Source organism: Spermophilus citellus, assembly GCF_964194105.1.
Source record: "Spermophilus citellus genome assembly, chromosome: 5".
NCBI lineage: Eukaryota > Metazoa > Chordata > Mammalia > Rodentia > Sciuridae > Spermophilus > Spermophilus citellus.
Genome location: NC_138186.1, coordinates 107,149,048 through 107,170,302, shown reverse-complemented (window position 1 = coordinate 107,170,302; position 21,255 = coordinate 107,149,048). Strand labels below are relative to the sequence as shown.

General features: G+C 46.5%; 1 protein-coding gene and 1 long non-coding RNA gene across 2 annotated transcripts in view; both read right to left on the bottom strand.

Moving 5' to 3' along the window:
• The window catches only part of LOC308648711, a 627,872-nt gene that overhangs the window by 557,365 nt on the left and 49,252 nt on the right, over positions 1-21,255 (bottom strand). The window lies entirely within an intron of this gene.
• Positions 4,439-8,519, bottom strand: POU3F2 (POU class 3 homeobox 2). Its single transcript, XM_081295865.1, has one exon. It carries the CDS (start codon positions 8,336-8,338, stop codon positions 7,007-7,009), a length of 1,332 nt encoding a protein of 443 aa, XP_081151991.1. The 5' UTR covers positions 8,339-8,519; the 3' UTR covers positions 4,439-7,006.

Genomic DNA, 21,255 nt, shown 5'->3' with positions numbered 1-21,255 from the left:
GAACTTTGCTCCCCAGCTTTCCACTGTCCTCCATTCATTGCCCTCGCAGACCTAATTCTTTTATTTCCCATGCAGCAGTCCATTTTCTTCCCCAGTTTTCTTGTAGTTGTTTACTCTCCCCTTTTTCTTGGGGCACCGTCTCCCTCAGTTGCCTCTCCCAAGTGGAAGCAATGTCCTGGGCCCGACTTTGCAGAGTTAAGCACAAAAGCACGCGGCAGAAAGCTAGGAGATTCACTGTCCTCTGAGCCCTCTATTCCTAAGCAACCCCCTGAGCCCCACCACATCTCTCTGGTAGTCATGCGTTGCCTTCAGAAAAGCCCTTCCAACTCCTGCTCTTAGGTGTCCTTTCCCTGGAACGGCGGCCATACCCAAGGCATCTGAACTCCACCTAACCACTTCTAGCCTCAGTCTCAGCCGGTGAACCCACCAATCGTCCACGCAGTGGACGTCCCCCACATGGGCCTCCCTAGGAAGGGAGAGAGTTGGAATAGCCCACAAAGTCTGAGCTGTCGACCCTTTCCACTGGGGTCCTGGCGTCGGAGCCCCGGGGCGCGGCAAAGAATCCTCGATTTCCAAACAGACACTCCCAGGGGCTGTTTGCAGCAATCTGGACCGTAGGCCTGGGCTGCAAGTACAAGGGATGCCCGGTTTCTCTCACTTCTCTCCCAGAGCTCTCAAGCCGAGCTTTCTGGGCCCTCACCTCATCTGCCTGGGTGGGGTGGGTGCACGCTGTGAGGGCCTGGCTCCTGTTTAGCTGCTGAGCGCAGAAGCTGATGCCCGCTGGCAGCTCAAGGGCCTGCCCTGCCTAGACCCGCCTTGCCCAGTCGCTGCACCAACTTTGAAGGAATATTTGTTAGGGGGACAACATCAACAAAAAGTTATTAATATCAAATAATTCTCTCCAGAATCATGTGCCTTAGAACATAAAAGGTCACATAAAAATTCCTCTGATAGAATGAGATTTCTTAATAGGAGGAGGGAAAGAGCCCCCATCACTTTCCACATGGATTTCCCTTAAAGCCCTGTGATTTACAATGGCTAATTTGTTACAAACCCACACGAAACTTTCTTTTTCCCACTCTGCTGCAGAACTCTGTGGCCATATTTTTCCATGTGTGGCTTTTCCTTTTCTTTTTTAAACAACAAATCCAGAAGAAATGCTGGTGGGAGGAAAAATATATGACCCAAATAAAAAAGGGCACAGGTTCAAATTTACTCCACAGCAAGGTTTCCTATTGGCGTTGTTTGGCACACTCAGTGTTAATTCATAACAATCAAAATCCCTTCCATATCGCTCAGATGGGGTCCTAACCCTCCCCTGTCTTTCTAAAATCAGTGACAACTACGCCTTTGTGGGGGCATTTCTCTCTCTCTCTCTCTCTCTCTCTCTCTCTCTCTCTCTCTCTCTCTCTCTCTCCTGGATGACAACTCCCCATTCTAAGAGCAGAGGGCTGTTTGCCGCCAACTACAGACCCTTTCAGAGCCCAAGCTCTTCATGCACAAGCTGCATATGCAAGTCGCCCCCCCCCAATTCCAGACAAAGAGCTATAAAAACTCAAAAAGACATGGAAGGAATAAACTTTAAGATATAGATGCACTTTTACTGGTGTATTAAATAACATTTCAGACATTTTTTTTTAAAAAAGGGAAATACATCTTAATGTTACCAACAATCAGAATTCTAGGAACAATAAGAGACCAGGATTGTTTGGATGGGATATGTATGATACTGTTTCTAAAACCTCTAAGAGCTAAGCCAAGCGGAGGCGTTATTGCAGAGGTGTTATTAAGGTAAAGGAAAGGTATTACATGATAAAGTTAATTAACTTTTCTTTTTTATAAAAGAGGAGGAAACAAATTTCCTAGCTTCCCACCAAACACCAGAACAATGTGAAAATATTCTGTTTCTTTACTCCATAACCAAGCAAAGCCTTAAAGAAAACTAAAAAGCCATTTTCTGGCAATCCCATACTCCTCTCTGGGTAAGGGGGCATTAAAATAACACTAGCCCAAGTTCTGCAAATATGAGCCAGTTGATTCTTTGATTTGCTAACTGGATGGCAGGTCCCTGCCACTTTTACATTGTTTTCCATCCCGAATCAAGTAGTGGGAATAGGTATCAGAAGCCCTGGTTCTCTGCTACTACCATCTGTCCCCTGTTAAGAGGCTACGCATCATTGAAAAAGTAAACTTTCCTAAATAGGGAAAATATTTATATAAAATTTAGCTGTACATCCCATTTCATCATATGGTTAAGAGTCATAGTACTTCAATATGCTTCTTTCTCTTTCATTTTCGATAAACACTGTCCCTTTGCCTTATCCACTAAAATATACAAGCAGACCCAAAGAAACCCTCACTTCACCATCCTTTCTCTTTCTGTACAAGCTCCATTCTTTACCTCATTCTTTAACTTCTGTAGGAATTCAATAGAATCTAGAACAGAGTTCTATGAATTGGTTGAAAAAATCACAAAGACATGTCACAGAAAGGAGTGATAAAAGGGTAATTTCATCCCACTCCCCAGCACTATCCAAGATGCTGCCATACCAAGAAAAATAAAAGGCAAGTAAGTGAATGCAACAAATAGACATCCACATGTGGGTACCAAGGCACCCAAATGTCATCCCCTTGTTGTTGCTTTTGCATCTCTTTATTAGTTGCTTTTGAAGAAATAAGTAGAAAGATGAGTGCTTTTATCAAAATTATTTTACCAGAAAATTTTGCCAACCAGTGTGTGACCTCCCTTGGTAGGAGCAGGAGGGAAAGGAGAAGAGTGCTTTTGTTGCTGCCATCTGAAATATAAAGGAGGTTACTTCGTGGGAACCGAGAATGTTTAGAAATGCCAAGCATAATATTATTTGTGGCCATTCCCTCCATCTGACCTTCACAGAACTCTTTCCCCCTATCTTATATTATAAATATAAAAAGTGACATATTTTAAAGAAACATAAGAGTTCTATCAGGATGGCTATATTCTGCATTATTGTCTTTAGGAGAAAGAAAGGGTACGTCATTGTGGCTAAGCCCACATCCTAGGAACGAATGCCCTACAGATTTCTCCCAGTGGCCATGATAGTTTTTCACCGTAGGTGTAATACCTTCCCTAACTGGCATGAAAACTACCCTAGTAGCTTTAGGATCTGAATGGCAAGCCTGGGTCAAGACCATGATGTGTCCGCTTAACATGTGATGTTTTCCAGTCAGTAGCCCCTGTGGTTAAGAGCAAAAATTCCTTCTCAAGGTCCACTGAAATGCCCTGCAGAGGGCAGATGCTGCTTGTTTTCTGCCTACAGTGAAGGGATATTGACCCAGAACTCAAATCTATACCCAGCTTAAACATTTTACCCATCAGCATGTCTGCGGTCACAAAACACTTCTTCTTTCTGTCACTTCTTGTTCAGACTATTGATAAGATCATTTGGCTGAATCTGTTTGGGACCCATGTAATATTGACTAGGAGTTAGAAAAGATGATCAGATGTAATAAGCCCAGAAACTACCTTTCTAAATGAACATTTATACTTAAACCAATGTTCCAAGGAGGAGTTTAAATACATCAACAAACTTGTAAACTAACTCAAGTCTGCTTGGAATTCTCACTAAGCTTAAAACTGATTTTTTTTTAAACGATAGTGTTCTAAGACTGAAAGAATCTGTTGGCATTATGGCTTAATTTCTCCCATACATGCCCCCTGCTTCTTATTTTAGAGCCCGTTTGTTTGCCTGATAAGAAACAGACACTATAGTATAGACCACTGCAAAATCTATCTTTTCCTGTAAACCTAACATTAATAATATATAGAATCTACTTCTAATCATTTGGTAAACACGCACATAGCATATTGTCTGAGTTATTCTTTGTTGAAAGATATTTGTTAGTTATTAAGAGGAATAATCTTCTAACTAAGCCCTGATTTTCTGCAGATCCCGAATTATGTAGTTCAGTTGATGTTCCCTCAACAGCCCAATTGGATAAGGTATATCTAACCTGGAAAGAAAATGCAGTAATATCTGCATATATTTACAGGGCAAACATCTCTTTGTCAAACCATGAAATGGCAAACAAATTGAAGCTCAAATCCAGTGACCATTTCAATTTAATGCTACAGGCATAGTGACTGAAAGGTTTGGAACTGATGATAGTTTTGCAAAGAAAAGTAAATCAGAACAGTAGTCTTCATTAAAAAAAAAAAGCTTCTGAAAGTTATAAACATGAAACCTGGCAGTATATGCATAAAATTTATTCCAAAACTTCATGAAGTATAAAGGAAGGGAGGTGTTTTACACACAACTCAACTCAGTATAAGGTCTAAAGGTTTTTTTTTTCCCTTAAAACTTGGCACTATCTTTAAAAATAAAATAAAGATATTTCAATAATTAGAACAAACTATGAAGGTATTGTGCATTTCTGTTTTATGTAATAATAAAATATTACTTTAACATAAATATATAAGGATCTCTGCGCTTTTATTTTCCCCACAAGCACAACCAAATGTACCAAAACAAAGTATTTTTAAAGAGACTGAACAAAAAAATTACATCCCATATAGATTTTGCTCACCTACTCATTTAAAGCTACAGAAAAACAGTTTCCAGAACCTTTTTGCTTCAAAAGAAATAAATATACATTGAGGCAGGCCACTTAAAAATGATATGAAAATACTTCCCTGGGTAGCATTAAAAAAAAGAAAAATAGACAAAGAAACATTTAAACTATTTCTGCATTTCAAAAGACAGATATTAAACATATATACATTGTGGTAAGGTTCAGTGGTAACTTTCATCTTAGTAAACCTATGAGAGCTAGAGGAACTGTAGAAACATCCCCTGAACTCCAGCTTCTGACCTTACCTACTTGGTAATAAGTATCTGAAAATTCATTTCCTCCCTTTACCATTAGCTCTCTGCCCTGCTCTGGATTGCTTCACTGAAGGCCAGTCCCCACACCTCAGGAACAAGCAGAGTGATGTACCCGAAGCAGCTCCGGTGCCCATCTACTTGTGACATTCATTGGGGGAAATGAAATACAGGCAAATAAATATGCCCATTATAAGTCACCATTTATCTTGCAAAAAACATTGAAAATGAAACAATCACAGGTGTTTGGAAAGACAATACTGTATAAAGCATATTTTCTAAAACCTTAACTACTGAGTGCAATACTAATCTGATGCTGAACCATAATTTTATGTAGTGAAAATTCAACTTTTTAAAATAAACATTTATCTACTACCTAACCAGGAAAAAAAGCCCCAAACTTTTAAGGTTAATAAAAAGTGTCTTCCCTTTTAGCGCCCTTTTGTGCTGATTATTATGTTTAAAAATTTAACTGATCACAGTTTAATGGTATTTATTTTCAATACAGTTACAAGTTTGTTTGTTTGTTTTCACCTACACTTTCCAGTAGAGTTTTTTTGTGTTGGGAGTTAACTGTTTTCCATCAAGATAAGGTAAAAAAAATGCACTTAAAACTATTAACAAAGGGGAGAGAGGAAGGATTGAAAATGGCATTTTATTTTCACTTCATTTGGCTTCCTTATGAAGGGAGGAGCTGTCCAAGTGAAATTGGTATTTTCTGTAATAAGTTAGAGGGAAAGAAGATCTGGGACCCATAAATATGACTAATAAACAAATGAACTAGTGAGGACAAATCCAGTCTATGGTCTATGTATGCATATGGGTATTTGTGTGCTAAGAAACACGGTATGTGCATACACCATTGAGTTCCTGGGTTATGTTATTTATGCTTTTAAAAAAAGACAATTTGAGGAACAAAGTTAGTTGCTGCAGTCAGCACAAATAATTTCTCATAATTAAGTTATTAAAACTAAAAGCAGAGAACTATATGGGGGTATCTGAAGATATATATTCACAGCTCTCTTCAAAGTGCCACTTTCTTTCTGTTGGACAACTCTGGAAATATATTTAACCTCCACGTTTCCTTTGAGCTCTTTCACAATGGGCCCGCCTGATAAAATGAAGCAATCAGTCACTCACTATTGATTTTTCTTTTTCTCCCCTGTATAACCTCCCCCAGAAACACTGCCTGAAAATGAAGTTTACTTTGTGGGTGGTAAGAGAACCAATGCTTGACTCTTATTTTTATATTCTAAACTAGAGTCTTGCCTTGGATAAAGTGTGTAGACCATACACATTTCACCAAAGCAGACAATTAGTTTTTTTTTTTTTGTATGAATTCAATCATTTTCCTTTGGTAAAAAGAACAAATAAATGTTACATCAATGCAAAGGGGATATGAAGGTAATCAAACTTCACAAACAGTAAGAAGGGGCAATACAAGAACTAGAAATGGAGAGCGGCCAAGAACTGGCTTCAATTCTCTCTACTGAGTAAGCAAAGCAAAGCAAAACCAAACCAAAACGGCAATTCCAAAATTAACCGTGGGGATTAAAAGGAAAAAAAAATGTGTTTATGAATTTGTTCATGTAAACTTCAGTTTTCTTGCAGTGCAAATTTATGGTTAAATTTTGCCTATATCAAAGAATGTGTGATTTTTTTCCTCTTTCCTGATGGGAATCCACATTAAATAAACACAGCAGCTTGTCCCAACTCCAAGCATGAGCATGAGGGAGCTGCAGTTTTGTGTTTATCACGGTTTGGTGGGTTTCTTTTACTTTTTGGTAATTTATTTAGTTTTGCCAGGTATTTATCTCAGTGCTTGCCACCTCTCTTTCTCTCTGTCTTTCACGCACACAAACACTCACTCTTCTCACTCTCTCTAGGAGACACTCTACTTCATTGCCTGGGTACTTGCCTGTAAAGGTCAAAACACATCATTACACCTGCTACCGTTTATAGGATAGTCCAGTGTCTTAGTTGCTTTCCTTTTTCCTTATTTTTTTTTTTCTTTTTAAGGGACGGGGAAATAATAATTAAAAATAAAAAGAACAATCAGAAGTTAGAGAGGGAACAGGGGTCCGGAAAGGACCGTGGGCCGAAGGGGAGGGGGAGCCCCGCGCTCTGCCCCTCCCCCCCGCTCGAGTTCACTGGACGGGCGTCTGCACCCCGTGGTGTGGTGGCGTGTCCCTACTCCCCCCGTACACATCCTCGGCGCCCGGCAGAGTCCCTCCGGGAGGGGTCATCCTTTTCTCTTTCTGTCTCCTGTTACAAAACCAAACTCTCACCACCTCCTTCTCCAGCTGTAAGCTGTCCGCGAGGGAGGTGATCTCCTGGGCCGAGGGCTTGGGGCATTTGAGGAAATGGCTCTCCAGAGCCCCCTTGACGCTCACCTCGATGGAGGTCCGCTTTTTCCGCTTGCGCCCCTGCGCTGCGATCTTGTCTATGCTTGTGGGGCTGCCCGAGGATGAGTCTGCCTCTTCCAACCACTTGTTCAACAAAGGCTTCAGCTTGCACATGTTCTTGAAGCTCAGCTGCAGGGCCTCAAACCTGCAGATGGTGGTCTGCGAGAACACGTTGCCGTACAGGGTGCCCAGCGCCAGCCCCACGTCTGCTTGGGTAAATCCCAGTTTGATCCGCCTCTGTTTGAACTGCTTGGCGAACTGCTCCAGGTCGTCCGAGGTCGGCGTGTCCTCGTCCGAGTGCGGGTCGTGGTGCGCGCCTGGGTGGCCTGGCGGGCCCTGTGGGGGCGGCGGCGGCGGTGGCTGCTGGTGTGGGTGAGAGTGAGGGTGCGGGTGGTGGTCGGTATGATGTGGCTCGTCGTGCGCGTCCCGCAGGCCGTGGTGATGCAGCCCTGTCGGCTGCCCGCCGGCGCCCAGCATGCCGTTCACGGTGAAGCTGGGCTGTGAGTAGAGCAAGCCACCGTTGGACGCTCCCATGGAGGGTGGGAGGTGCGCTGCAGCCGCCGCGCTCCTCCATGCCCCGGGCCCGGGGTGGTGGTTGGCAGCGTGGTGCACCAGATGCGGCGGCCGTTGCTGCTGCTGCTGCTGCTGCTGTTGCTGCTGTTGCTGTTGCTGCTGCTGTTGCTGCTGCTGGTGCTGCTGCTGCAGGGCGCCTGGCCCGTGCAGCTCGTCGCCGCGGCCGCCCTGCTGCACCACCACTGAGGGCTTGATGTCCGGCTGGCCCAGGGGGCTGGTGGACCAAGGGGAGCCGTCGCTGCCGCCCCCGCCGCCGCCCCCGCCCCCGCCGCCGCCGCCCCCGCCGCCGCCGCCACCGCCGTGGGACAGCGCGGTGATCCACTGGTGAGCGTGGCTGAGTGGGTGCCCGTTGCTCTGCAGCGCGCCGTAGTCGCCCTGCACCAGGCTCTGCGCCTCGCGGTAGCCCCCCGCGCCTTGCTGCATGCCGCCGGGCGGCTCGGCGTGCACGATGGAGGCGCTGGAGGTGAGCAGGCTGTAGTGGTTAGACGCTGCGGTCGCCATGACTCTCGGAGCCGGACTGAGCGCTCCGGTTAAAGGAGCCGCGCATTTGACAGTTACTTTTTCGCCTCTGGCTCCCTCTCCTCCTCGCCCTCTTTCTCTTTCCTCTCTCTCTCTCCCCTACCGGGCAGCTCCGACGCCCGCTCCGACGCCTTCTGTTGCTGCTCCTGCTATTACTGCTTCTGCTGCCGCCGCCTCCCGCCCGCCCGCCCTCGCTCTCTTTCTCCTCTCCCTCCTTCTCGCTCTGGCTCACTCTGACTCGCTCCGCGCTCCCCCCTCTCCCTGCTCTCTCCAGCTCTCTCCCGCTCTCTTGGCAGCGCTGGCTCGCAGCGGCACGCGCCTGGGCCCCGCCCCCTCCGCCCCCTCCCATTGGCTCCGCGCCCTTTGATTTACGTGGATACCGCTAGCAACCTCCCAGGCCGGCGCCACTGATTGGCGCAAAGCTGCCCCCTCTCCTCCCCCAGGCTCCGAGTCTTCCTAGCCCTCCTCCTAGTCCCCCCTAGCCCGGCGATTCAGATTCTCTCAGTTCTCGCCCCCCTCTTCTTCCCCATCCCCGGCCTCCTCCGCCCCCTCTCGGATGGGACCCGCCCCCCATCTGTCTCCCAGGCTGAGAAGCCGGGCAGGGGGGTGGTTCAGGTTCTCTTATCGACCACAGCCACTTGGAAGACTTGGATAGGGTGTGTGTGTGGGGGGGGGGGGTCCACTTTTTCTTTCCAATAGGGCTTTTGAGGGAGTGAGGGGAGCGATGGAGAAAAAGAAAGGCTGGGTCGCATCGAGCCAGCGGGAGTTCGATTTTCATTCACCTAGGGATACACACACACCAGTGTCGCTTAAACCTAGAGCCTGGAGCCAGAATTGTCCCCTAGTTGAAGACCCCTTCCTCTCGTAGTTAGAATTTCAGTGCACAGGTGCCTTTTGCTCCTGACTGTACGGACACTTTTGACTGGAAGGAAGGTTCCCTCCTTCATCTCCACCCCGCTAGCTAGCACAGGCTCTTGGTTCCAGGCCCGGCTGCCTCTCAGTCCTTCACCGAAAAGACTCAGCGAGAAGCAAGCTCAGCCTATGCCGCGGCTTGTGAGCCACTCCTCTCAAGGCGCAGAGTTGGCTGCTCTAACAGTACAGCGGTCTGAACTGAAAACAAAACTCTAAAAGTCTGTCAGATTCACACTCGGGCGCGCGCACAGTTTTTGGTTTAGGAGACTAGGAGCTTGTGTGGGTAGACCTTCGACTTGTGCGAGGCTGCAGAAGTGCTGGCGAGGGGTGCACTTGGTTTGGTGAATATTCAAGAGAAGCTCTGGGAAGCGGTGCTGATGGAGATGTATGAGCTCCCCCCCCCCCACCCCGTGTTCTTTGCGTTTATTGGCGCAACTTTTCCGTTAAGTCACTTCAAAAGGGAAGAAAAAGGTGAAAGTAAATGAGTTGATGCCAGGGAAACCTTTCTCATCAATAACTTTTGCGGGCGCCAGGGGGTGGGGTTAATCTAAGCTCTAGGACGCTGGTCAGTCAAGCTTCCAGCTCAGTAGGCAGCCGTGAACTCCAGAACCAGACCGCGGGACAGTGCACCCGGGGCGCCGCTCTGCAGAGCGCGAGCGAGCGTGTCACGCCTTCTGTTTCTTAGCCCGCAGGAGCAGGTGTCTGCTGCCAGTTTTCGAGCCTGAGAATCTGATATCAGGGATCTAGGGGCGGATTCAGGCTGAAGCAGCGGACCGCCAGGAAGTCTCGGTAGTACAGCACCGGTACTAGTACCAAAGCGAAGTAAAAGTTATTGCCAGGAAGGGAAAGACTCCAGGGAACATGAATAGCTTCCGCACCTCTCATCCCTGGTCCCCGCGTTGTGGTGCTAGCTCGGCAGGCTCTGTCAGCGACGGTAGGCTTGTGAGGGAAGCCAAATTAACGCTCAAAGGGAGCATTTTGGGGCCTCCGAGCATCTTAATCTAGACAGCAGAATAGAGCAGACCAGAAAATTCATCATGACTAACGAGGAGCGGTGCTCTTTGGGGAGTGGCTGAGCTGTTTATAAATCACCACGTTGAGCACCCGCCCGGGCAAGGCGCTTTGGCTGAGAATTTCCACGTGTCCTGTGTTTATGAGGGTGTGTGTGAGGAGAGAGAGAAATGGTTAGGGGAGGGGCGAGCCCGAAGGCAGCGGAGGGACTGACCTACACTCCCGCCACGCGCGCGCACCCGCGGCTGCGGTATACAATGTGGAGCGGTGACTCCCAGCGCAATCGCCCAGCCACTCTAACCGCTCGCCTGGGAGCTGCTAGGGATCCAGTAACTTGGCCTGGCCAGGAAAAAAGAAAAAAGAAAAGAAAAGAAAAAGAAAAAGTCGAAACCTCGCAGCGTGCAGACTCAGCGGGCGGTGCAGGCGGCTCTCGTACGGAAAGCAGCCCGGATTGCTGGGGAGGGCGAGGCAACCTCCTTAACGCTTCAGCCCTGTGTCCCCTACGCTGGGTACATGGCTTTACCCCGCCCTTAGGGAAACTCGCAGGCCTCTCGCCAGCAGTGTTCCCTTCTCGCCCAGGCGCCTTTCTTTCCTTTCCTCCCGGGGAGCTCCGAGCTTCTACCTAGGGAAGAATCCAGCTGCCGGGGAAGGCTGCCTCCGGTTACTAAGCACCTCGCACCCCGATTCCCCGCTCCCCCTTTAAAGACAGGCGTCCGTTTTTCTCTGGATTTAATTTCACATTTCTGGAAGGACCTGCTCCTTAGCCGCCTGATGCATTAGAGAGAATAAGTTTCCAGATGCATTTCCGAGGGAACTGAGGGTGCCTGGCTTTGAGCCAGAGTCCCTCCTCTGTCTCCCTCTGTACCCTCATCTCCCACCTCGGGCTTAAGGCGCTACTGTGTGTGCGGTGGGGGAGGTAAGAACAGGCAGCACGTGTACATCAAAACTTCCTGTCTACGATGGGACATCACTGGCGATTAATGCTCGGAGATCCTTCCCACTTTGACGTCCCAGGTCTCCACTCCACCCCCCAGCCCCGCCTCATTTCGCTGGCGTGCGAAAGAGCTGAAACGTTCCCAACAGGGCGAGCCGAGATAGTTCCATCGGACTTAATATGCTCTATAAATCCCGAGAGTATACAAAGCCGTGCCCTACCCGGGGCCTCAGACTGTGCGTCCCCCTCCCCCGCAGTAGGGCTAATCGTCGGGCAGGCAAGCTAGGCGCGCAACACCACTCTGAGTTCTACCTCCTCCCACCCCTCCCAGAGCCACCGCCTGCTCCCTGCCTGTAGCTGGGGGCCCGGTTGGCGCGAATGCCGGCTCCTGAGCAGCTTGGGCTTCCCTGTCCCATTCCCCGCAAGGTCTCCTCACTGGAGATCACGGAACCTAGGCTTTAGTTCCAGACGGGGGATTCTCCACACTTCCCTCCCCCCCCCCCCCAGTCATGGGCGCAGTCCCTTGGTTTGACCCGGTTCAGGGCAGAGCCGGCGCGAATGCCTGCCTATCTCCGCCCCCATAAAAGCAAGGTGAAGGTGTCTCAGGCAGACACCTCCAGGTTTTGATTCAGCTCATTCCTTTTCACTGTTCAAAGCAGCTGTTCAAATACAGAGGCTGCTTACGTTGACGTGGAGAGGATTTCAAACAACCATAAAAGGCTTTGAACTGACAAGGTGTCTTGATGTCTCCCTCACTCCAGCACAGCTCCTCGAGATCACTCGCTAGGACAATGGCTGAACAGGCAATTCCTAGGGGCCTCTCTGCCTTAGGCATCTACTGTGGGGTCCCCAAAGCCCTTTCCACAAGACAGTCTTGGAGGCACCCGGCGCAGAGATTCTGGCTTTGGCACCAGCCCAGGGTCTTCTTCAAGGTCTGGAGCAAGATCATTATCTTGGGCTGAACTAGTGTGAAGAAGTGGTGCCGGCTCTCTCCTATTGGGGTGCGCTGCATGTAAGAGAAACAGCCAACACGGAAAAGATGCCAATATTCATCTCTCACACTTTTATACTCCTTGATATAGTGTCCCCAGGTTTGGATCTTTCTAGCAATCAGCACCTTGGCCAAGTTCCCTAAAATCTTCAAGATATCAGTTATAGGATCAGCCCATGCACTGTAAGTCGAACTCTAATTTACTAACTTATCCCTTTGGTAAACATACCCATGTCATATATAAAATATCATTTAAGGTATTTCTGTATACCAGGAGTTAGCAGAAAACTCACCTAATCACTCCCATACATTGAACTGGAAACAGTTACTAAAAGAGAGGGGAGATGGCAATTCACTTGATAGATCTTCATTCTCATTTATGTAATCCCAGGATAAGGGAAACCAGAAAACAACACAAAACAAAGAAAAAATATTTTGGAGGTGGCCATTGGAGGAGTAGAGTTAACAACTAGTTAAAACGTAGGTAAAATTACTCCTTGATGTTTCTCTTTTAATATATCTACCTTGGGGGAGGTTTGTTTGAGTGTTCCTCTTCCTTCTCTCTCACCCTTGCCTGCATTCATTCATTCCTATGTTTTCTGCTCTCCTGCTAGCCCGAGCAGCTGTTTGATTTCATGGATAACCACCCCTTGCACCCCTAGACATCATATGAATGGAACTTCTTTACCAAGGGTCCACAGAATGTCAAAACTGAGGCTCCGACTTCAAGGCTATAGCTTTAAGCAGCCAATCCACACAAAGAGGCAGCTGGCTGCTTTAATGAAAACCGCCTTAAAGCTTGAAGAACTGCAGCCTTGGGGAATGCATTTATAAGAAGCAGAGAAACATGCACTTCCAAGTTGCCAGTTCTTGGGAAAGACACACAATAAAGGTTTACCTAAAATACATAAAAACACAGAAATTAACCTTTAATGACACAGCAGTATATTTTCTCCTGAATAAAAAAATCCTCCCATTTAGATTTATATATTTCTGTCTATACCTACAGTTTGCAAGTTTCTAAATACACATCTGGCCTCAGTTCATAAAAGGTCTTGAAGAAGGGTAAGTTTTCTGAAAGTTGAAACTCCCTTACTTTACACACTTGGCAACTCTGTCCATGCCTCACATACAAACAATTCTATTTTATCTTTATGACTGTGTAAATCAGTGAAATATAATATTCTAAGTTCGGTAGTATTTGAAATGAAATTATTTGGATTCATGGAAATTAATCTCTTCCCCTTTTTCTTCAAGCTATGGATCTCATCATTACAAATGATCTGCCCTTTGTAGTCTGAAAGTGAATATTTTATAGAAAGGCATGGTTTGAAGACTTTAAACACCACATTGTCACTGAGGCAGTCTAGCTGTTTCAGTGATTACTTCGAGTAATTTATCAAAGGAAGCCTGCTAAAATTTGAGTGGGGAAGTGAGGCCTTTGGAAGGAGAAAGCATAAAGGACACACTCCAGCAGTGCATAAGATAGATACTACTTAGAGGAGTTAATACAACGTGTTTATGTTGAATTCTCAGAAAAAGAACAGGAGGTGATTTGTGGCTCCTAGCTCACCTTCCTGGAATTTCATTTTCAAAGGACTAACAGTTAAATGATTTCCTTAACAATGGAATCCAAATAGCTGTGTTTTCCCTTCTCACCTTAAAGCAGGTGGATGGGTGGCCACCAGGAGGGGATGACTACTGTTTGATAAATTAAAGTGATTTCAATAAAAACCTTAGTTCTAATATATTTGGTGATGTACTGAGTTGAAGCTCCTCCTTCAGCCTCTTGCCTCTTTCATCCTTTGGTACAATCGGAGAAGTGGAAAGGGGGGGCACCAGCACACACCTGCTCACAGGCACAAGGTGCAGCGGCGGCTGCGGGGGCTGGGGCGGGGGGTCAGAAGAGGATGTGTTCAGCTATTTCACTGAAGCTATTTTCAAGGGCTGGGACTTGGTCTCTATCGCTGGGGCAAACACTGATTTTGGTTGAAGTTTCACTTCGGTTCTGGCTGCACGGAGCATGAGTACAAGTCCCTTTTAAAGTGTACAAGTACACTTAATTGCGTCTGTAGAGTCCAGAGGACCGCAGCCTGCGGGGGAGGGGTGATGCACTAGAGAGTCATTTTTCTTGAGAGCAGTTAACCACAGCGGTAGTATGTGGGCCAGGACCTCAGACTAAGTCTGTGAGTTCCAGCTCTGTCATTCTGGCACCCCTCGTGAATAAAGTTAAGGATGAGAACATTTTAAAAGACTGGTTTCCAGAATGTGGGACCTGGGAATGTCGAGGCTGACATTGCCTGAAAAAAGACCCAGAAAAAGGAAGCCTTAGACAGGTCGGAGAAGACTCCGTCGCTCCTCTCGTGTTTTTCTGAGAGTTTTTGATGGTAATCTAGGGCAGCCGGGTTCCAGCATTAAATGCAAAATAGGAAAACAGGACAGGCAGAGTCACAGGCCTGATCATATTAACGCCCTAGGTCAAAGAGAGAGAATAATGAATAGGCGCTGAGCTCAGTTCCTAGAAGGGAACTTAATTAACCTTGGGAGACTGAAAGAAAGTCAGAGATCACGTCTAGGACTGCGGTCTGGGGTGTTTATATTTACGTGTGTGTGTGCGCGCGCGCGCGAGGGCGGGGGCGTGTGAGGGAGGGAAGGTGAAGTCTGCTTTATGCATTATTCTAATACACACACACACACACACACACACACACACACACACACACACACGTATTTGGAAAATGCTTGAATTTGTGCTGCTCAGAGCCATCCAACCACCCTCACAATCCCGCGGAAAAACTCCACCTGAGCCCCAGGGCTCGGCGGGCAGATTCTGTGTCACGGCCTTGGCCTGCTTGGGCGAGGAGAGGGAGAAAGGGGCTTCAGAGTGCAGGAGCCCTGGCCTGACCTCCAGAGGGACTGCTAGGAGAGTAATCAGAAGGGGGGTCCGTGCAGCAGAGCGCCCAGGCAGGTCCTGGCTGCTATCCGGGGGAGGGCCAGAAGCGGGAGGCCGGGCCATTGTCCAGGGAGGGCGCATTTTTGTCCGGATGCTGCTGGTTGCTATAGCGAGGAGGGAAATCCAAACAGAAGGGCTCAGTTCGCTTCCCCTGGGCCTGGGAGCAACGCTCCCTCCTCTCAGCCAAAATAAAAGTGCCGCCGGGGGCCTGGCACTCCTTCTCTGAGAGCTGACTGCGGGCTCTAGGAGAGGCGCCCGGAGGACCCCCGGCACGGAGTAAGGGGGTGTCCCGCCCAGCAGGGAACAGCCAAGCAGGTTACTGCTGGTGCCGGAGAAATCCACCAGATACAGCTGTCTTCTCTCTCTCTCTCTCTCTCTCTCTCTCTCTCTCTCTCTCTCTCTCTCTGTGTGTGTGTGTGTGTGTGTGTATCTCTGTCTCCTCTTGGACACTCTTTTGCTGTCCTATTTTTTTTTTTTTGAAACGTCAGACGACGTTCCAAACTCCTAGGACTTTTTCCCACTGTTGAAACCCCTCTCTTCCAGGGCTGATGGCAGCGATTCCGCGTTGAAGGCGTCCTCTGAGGAGAGGGACGAACGCAGCATTGACAGTGAACAGGAAGGAACAACAATCCCTGGCCTTGGAATGCCCCGTTATGAGAGTTTTAAAATCACTCAAAGGAAAACTTTGCTCAAAAGTAGTGTAGATGCAAATTTCTTACATTTAAGAGAGACTCTTATTTTGCAAGTTTAAAAAAAATGCCTTGCTCTTCAACTTCGGAAACAGTGTGTTAAGGAAAGTTTACAAGACGGCTTTTTAGAGCTTATAATTTCTCTAACAGTATAGCTCATAATAGCAAAGGGGGAAACAACAGTATTTAGTTAATTGTGAACCGTTAGCGTCAGAAAATTTTGTGCTGGTGCTTTTAAAAAGCAAAAATATAATTTACTCTAGGTCAGGAAAATAAGATTTTATTTGTGGAGCTATTTACACCAAAAAGGAGGCAGATAGTAGGAACCTTAAAAATTCTTACTTCCCTGTTACTTTTAAAGCTAGCATCTCTCTCTCCTCTCTCTCTCCCCCCTCCCTCCCTCCCTCTCTCTCTCTCTCTCTCTCTCTCTCTCTCTCTCTCTCTCTCTCATGCCCTCCTTCTCTCCCAGTTTCTTTCCTTTTCTTGCCTACAAACTTCATGAAAAATGGGACAGAAAAACTCTCATTTGACCGGAGGAAGCCATTTGAAAGGCACAGTCAAAAGCATTTCTCCACTTCCTCTATTTATGATATATCCTTTCCTTTCCAATGACAAGTTTCTTTAAAAAAAAAGTTCACAAAACTTTGTACGAAGTTCCTTAATTTACAATGATATTCACACTTTCAAAAATGCTTGAAAGAAATCATGTTAATGAAGAGAACATTTGCAGTAATTTGATGATAATTATCAGAATCACCACATATTCGCAGAGACTTGAACAATACGTGTTCAGAGAAAAGCAAAACACATTATTTTAATAGTCTGATATGCAAACTATCGACCGTTCAATTATGTGGCTTAATAATGCATACATGATGTGATCTTGTTATTGGGATAGGAAGGTTTGCAGTGAGTCACTCCTAAGGCTGAGAGTGCTCTCACATCCAGTAAAATCCATTGCCATGGATCAGGGGCCCTGCCAAACTGCATTTAAGAGAATAAAAATTAATGACTGAGAATTTGAGCGTTAAATTAACATTAATTATATGACCTGCATGCTGGAAAGATTAAATTTCTTACGCCCTAATTAGATAACGTCTCCTCATACATCAAACAATTTCTATTTTCATTTCTAGGTTTCAGGAATATAATGCCAAGTGCTGACAGGCAGGACTTGAGGATTTTCCTTATCTGAGGTCAGGGTTTGGAGATGTCTAGTCACCATTCCCACTTCTTTGGCTGCCATCAAGACTGGAGGTCATATTATAGAGAATTAAGCTCTTTCTCTACCTTGCACTGATACTATAGTTGGAGAGCTAGGAACTTGACCCCGGGGTCCTCAGGCAGACCAGGAGCATTAAGGGAACCCTTAGCAGCTGCCCCCAAACAAGCCTGGGCCACTGGATAGTGCCTCAGGCCCGGGGAAATTTAAGCAGCAAAAGTCCTGAAAGTCCAGCCATATAGTAGTCCTGAAAGTCCAGCCATATAGTAGAAATGTCTAAGTTTCAAGTGCAAGGTCGCAACTTGATCCAAAATGCTGTGTTTAGAGCAGATGGTGAAGAAGAAAAAAACAAAACCCAAAACCCAGTTTTCTTAAGAGGCTGAGGACAACCAAAACCCCAAACAGCACTCTTTCTTTTTGAAGAGTTTTATAAGTTTGTCGGCCATCTCCCTAGCGGTGCCCTAACATTTCTACACCTCACACTATACTGACCATAGGCACCCACTCTGGCGTGGCTAACTCGGCCTCTGTTTAACCCTGTATGGCTTGAACACGTGGCTAACCTGGGCCACTGTGTAGACAGTCGGTCAGGTTGGAGCGAGGAGACGTTTTCCGCATTTGAAAACCTGTTGCTGATGAGGAGGCAGCAGAGAAAAGGGCAGAATTAGGCGGGGAGAACTACCCTCCCCGCCAAGGCAGATGGTCCATAGTGGCGCGTCCTTTCTTTCTGTTTCTAAGTCGTGGCTTGGTAGTTCCAGGATTCAGAAGAAAACTGCCATGTGGATTTGATTTGGAAACAATGCACGAGGACTTAAATTCTTTTAGGATTTGGAGTTTCCTTCTTGATACACTGTGTGGCCTCGGACCTCTCACGTTCGCAGTGCCCCTCCCTCTTTTCTCCTCGCATCACCTTTCCTAGGAACAGTAAAGAATACCCGGACCTTTCGGACCGCTGCCACGATCACTGGGCGGGACGAGGGAACCAAGATTAAAACCTCAAGGAGGCCTATTCTAAGTCGTTGAGAATAGAGTTTTCACGTGTCAGTGTTTCCATTCAGCCACTTTCAGGCTTCTGGAGAAAAGGGCAGGCGTGCGTGAGAGCTGGTCTACGCGGTGGTAAATAGTGACTTACGTGGCGGGGGAAGGGGAGAGGTAGGAAAGTTAGCAGATGCAGAAGAGGAGGGGGCTCTGCCTGCGGCTCGGAATTCGGCCGGGCAGTCCAGAGCGCAAGGGAGGGCTTCGGTGGAGAGAGTGGAGGAGGGCTGAGGCAGGGCTGGCTCTCTGGCAGGTTTAGGGCCCGGTAGGTTCTGGCTGCCGCCGGTCCACCGCAAGCCCTAGTGCCACGAGGCCCCAGCTCACTGCCAAACGCACGTTGACTGGGCGGTTACTTAGCGAACTCCCAGCCCCCTTTGGAATCCAAACCTAGGGTTAGAATGCACCTAAAGGTTGGCCCATCCCATATCTGGAACTGGAAAGTTTTCCCCTCAGTTCCTGGTGAGACTGGAGCCTCGGCATTGTGGGGCTGGGAGGTGGGGCGGGGCTTGGGAGACTGGTAGGGTGCCTGCCCCGAGTCCCGCGTGGGCCAGGGCTGGGGTGGGGGTGGGGGGCTGAACTGACCACGGCCGTAGCGCTGCCGGCGCTCTCCCTCCCTGCTCTCACTCCACTCTTTTTACGCACGGACTTCCGAGCTGGGGGAGTAAGGATCGGAGTAATGGAGGTGAGGTTGGAAAGAATACAAATACAAGATAATCTGTCCTGCCTTCTCCAACAATAAGAAATCTCTCCTAAGAAGGCTCAAAACGTCGCAGATGTTGTGGCAAGAACTTTACAGCCTCTTTCCTAGAGCAGAGAAGCCGCTGCTTGGCTCCCCACAGCTCCATATCTCCTTCTCCGCAGAGCCGGCAGTTTGAAGTGTTTCTCCTTCACAAGACGCCTCCTCCCCTCCCCGAGAGCATGCCTTTCCTCAAACTGGTTACTCCTGTTAGAAATTGGAAAATCAATGCTTGTTTAGCATCTTCCGTGAGATGATGCACTGTCGAAACTCACAGCAAGGGAACCCGCACCATCTGACTCTTGGGCGGGGAAGGCGTTGCCCCAGTCCCTGTAGAATTTACATAGAAATTTACAATGAATAATACTCGTGAGCGCCCCTGAAAATATATACTGTGGCTAGTAGCATTATTATAAGCCCCGAGACACACCTCCTACGTATTCTCTGGTAGTGGTTGAAGTTTGCTTAAATGATTGATCAGAAGCTTGAACCGTGTTTATTCTTTCTGTTTTCTTAAACCGCATCTTGGATGGTTTCCTGTCAGTTTTCAGATGCCATTTGCAGCACAGACAGATTTCGTATGCCTACTGCAGATTGTCTTCAAAGTTCTAGTTTAAAGAGCATTATGTAAGCCTCTCTCTATTTACATAAGAGCTTTAACTCAAACCTCTCAGAAAATCATTTATTACCAACGGAAACCCATCCAGGGGAGCAGCATAACCGACCTGTATCTTTATGACACTTTCAAGAACAGCAGTAGTTCATTCTTTTCGGGAAGAAAAAAGTGTATGTACCAAAGAATTGGCATATTTTGCATTTTTATTCAGCTTGGTTTTATATCATTTGAGCATTATTCCTAAGCTTAATTCAGGCAGTGCAGACATTTATAGGATACACTTTTTCTCTGTGTTGGTTACCACTTAACTAGGCCATAGAGATGATCCTGTCTCCCTTCCTTGAATGTAATCCCAATGTGAGAGCAAATGTGTTTTAATAGAATCAAGTACAAATTTTACTGATGTTTAAATCATTAAAAGAATTTGTGAATACATAATCACTGTAAGCAAAGGTCAAGCAATAATAAATTACACATAATAAAAAGTTCTCTTTACTTTTTCATTTCTTCTTCTTAAACCACTTTCACCCTCATCCCATTCTCCTTAATTGGCCTCCCTCCCTCCCTCCCTCCCTCCCTCCCTTCCTTCCTTCCTTCCTTCCTTCCTTCCTTCCTTCCTTCCTTCCTTCCTTCCTTCCTTCCCTTTCCATCTACTCACTAACCTTTTGGGAGGATTTTTATTGTTGTATATTGTTGTAATTCCTTTTTGGGAAATAGGACTGTTGAAATAAAAAACTTAATTATAATGAGTTCAAAACTAGTGCCTGTAAGGAAAACCAATATCTTGCTTCAGATACTGGGAAGCTAGCTTTGAGGTATTGTTCTCTGTACTTACTGCATTAACTGGGGGAAAAGTGACTTTTAGGCATTGGCACTTTCATGTTATTAAGAAAGATTAAGGGTCCTATGAACTTCTTTGCTTAACTACTAGACATTAGAAGATGAAAATACTTCAAGTTAATTCTTAGAAACTGACAGTCTTCTCAGTGACCATCTTTAGTCAATGTCCCCTCTCCTTGTATATTGGGAAAAATGTCATTCTCCAACCAACTCTCCAATATGGAACTTGTCTTGTTGGCAGAAAGGACTAGATTCTCAAACATCTTCTCACAGGATGCCCTTGGAAGATGTAGTAAAGTGGTATTGTTGGTAGTGTTGTTACCAAGAGAAATTGTGAATCAGGTAGGTATGTTTGGAATATCACTGGTCACCCCTTTTGTAATTTTTCTCTAACACATAAGTTCCAGGTCTGCCTTTTGTGACATTTCTAGCCATTTGGACACTTCCTTCTGAGGAACTCCTCACTGTTGCCTTCCACATTCTCATCACAAATCAGATAAGGTAATTAATAGTAAGGTGTTAAAAGTTGATAAGTGATAAAAGACATTTGCCTATTTTTCCAAATAAGCTTGGAGGGTCCACGTTAAGGTCCCAAACAATAAATCTCAGTAGTGTAATTGGAATTTTAGGACTGTAGTTAGCAGATGGAAAAGATATTTTAGGAAGGAGAAATTTGAAGCATTCTTAAAATATAGCCACATGGCCATGAGTCACCTTCTTTGTCCTCGCTTTTAAGACCAGCTCTACCTCTGTGAGCTACTCAGACACGACATATCCGATGTAAAAACAGTGCTATTGTGTGTGTTATTAGTGATTGTGCAGAATTAGAAAAGTTTTAATGAATTTGATATTGTATTGAAGAATCACTCTAGCTCTTCTAGTAATAATCTCAGTAGAACTGACCCTAGTCAGGGAGAACCACTCATCATTGACCAATGTGTTTGTTTCTGTCAGCTTTTT

Bases quoted from the DNA above. Each gene is read 5' to 3' on its own strand.
- POU3F2 (XM_081295865.1), bottom strand. From the start codon at position 8,338: ATGGCGACCGCAGCGTCTAACCACTACAGCCTGCTCACCTCCAGCGCC.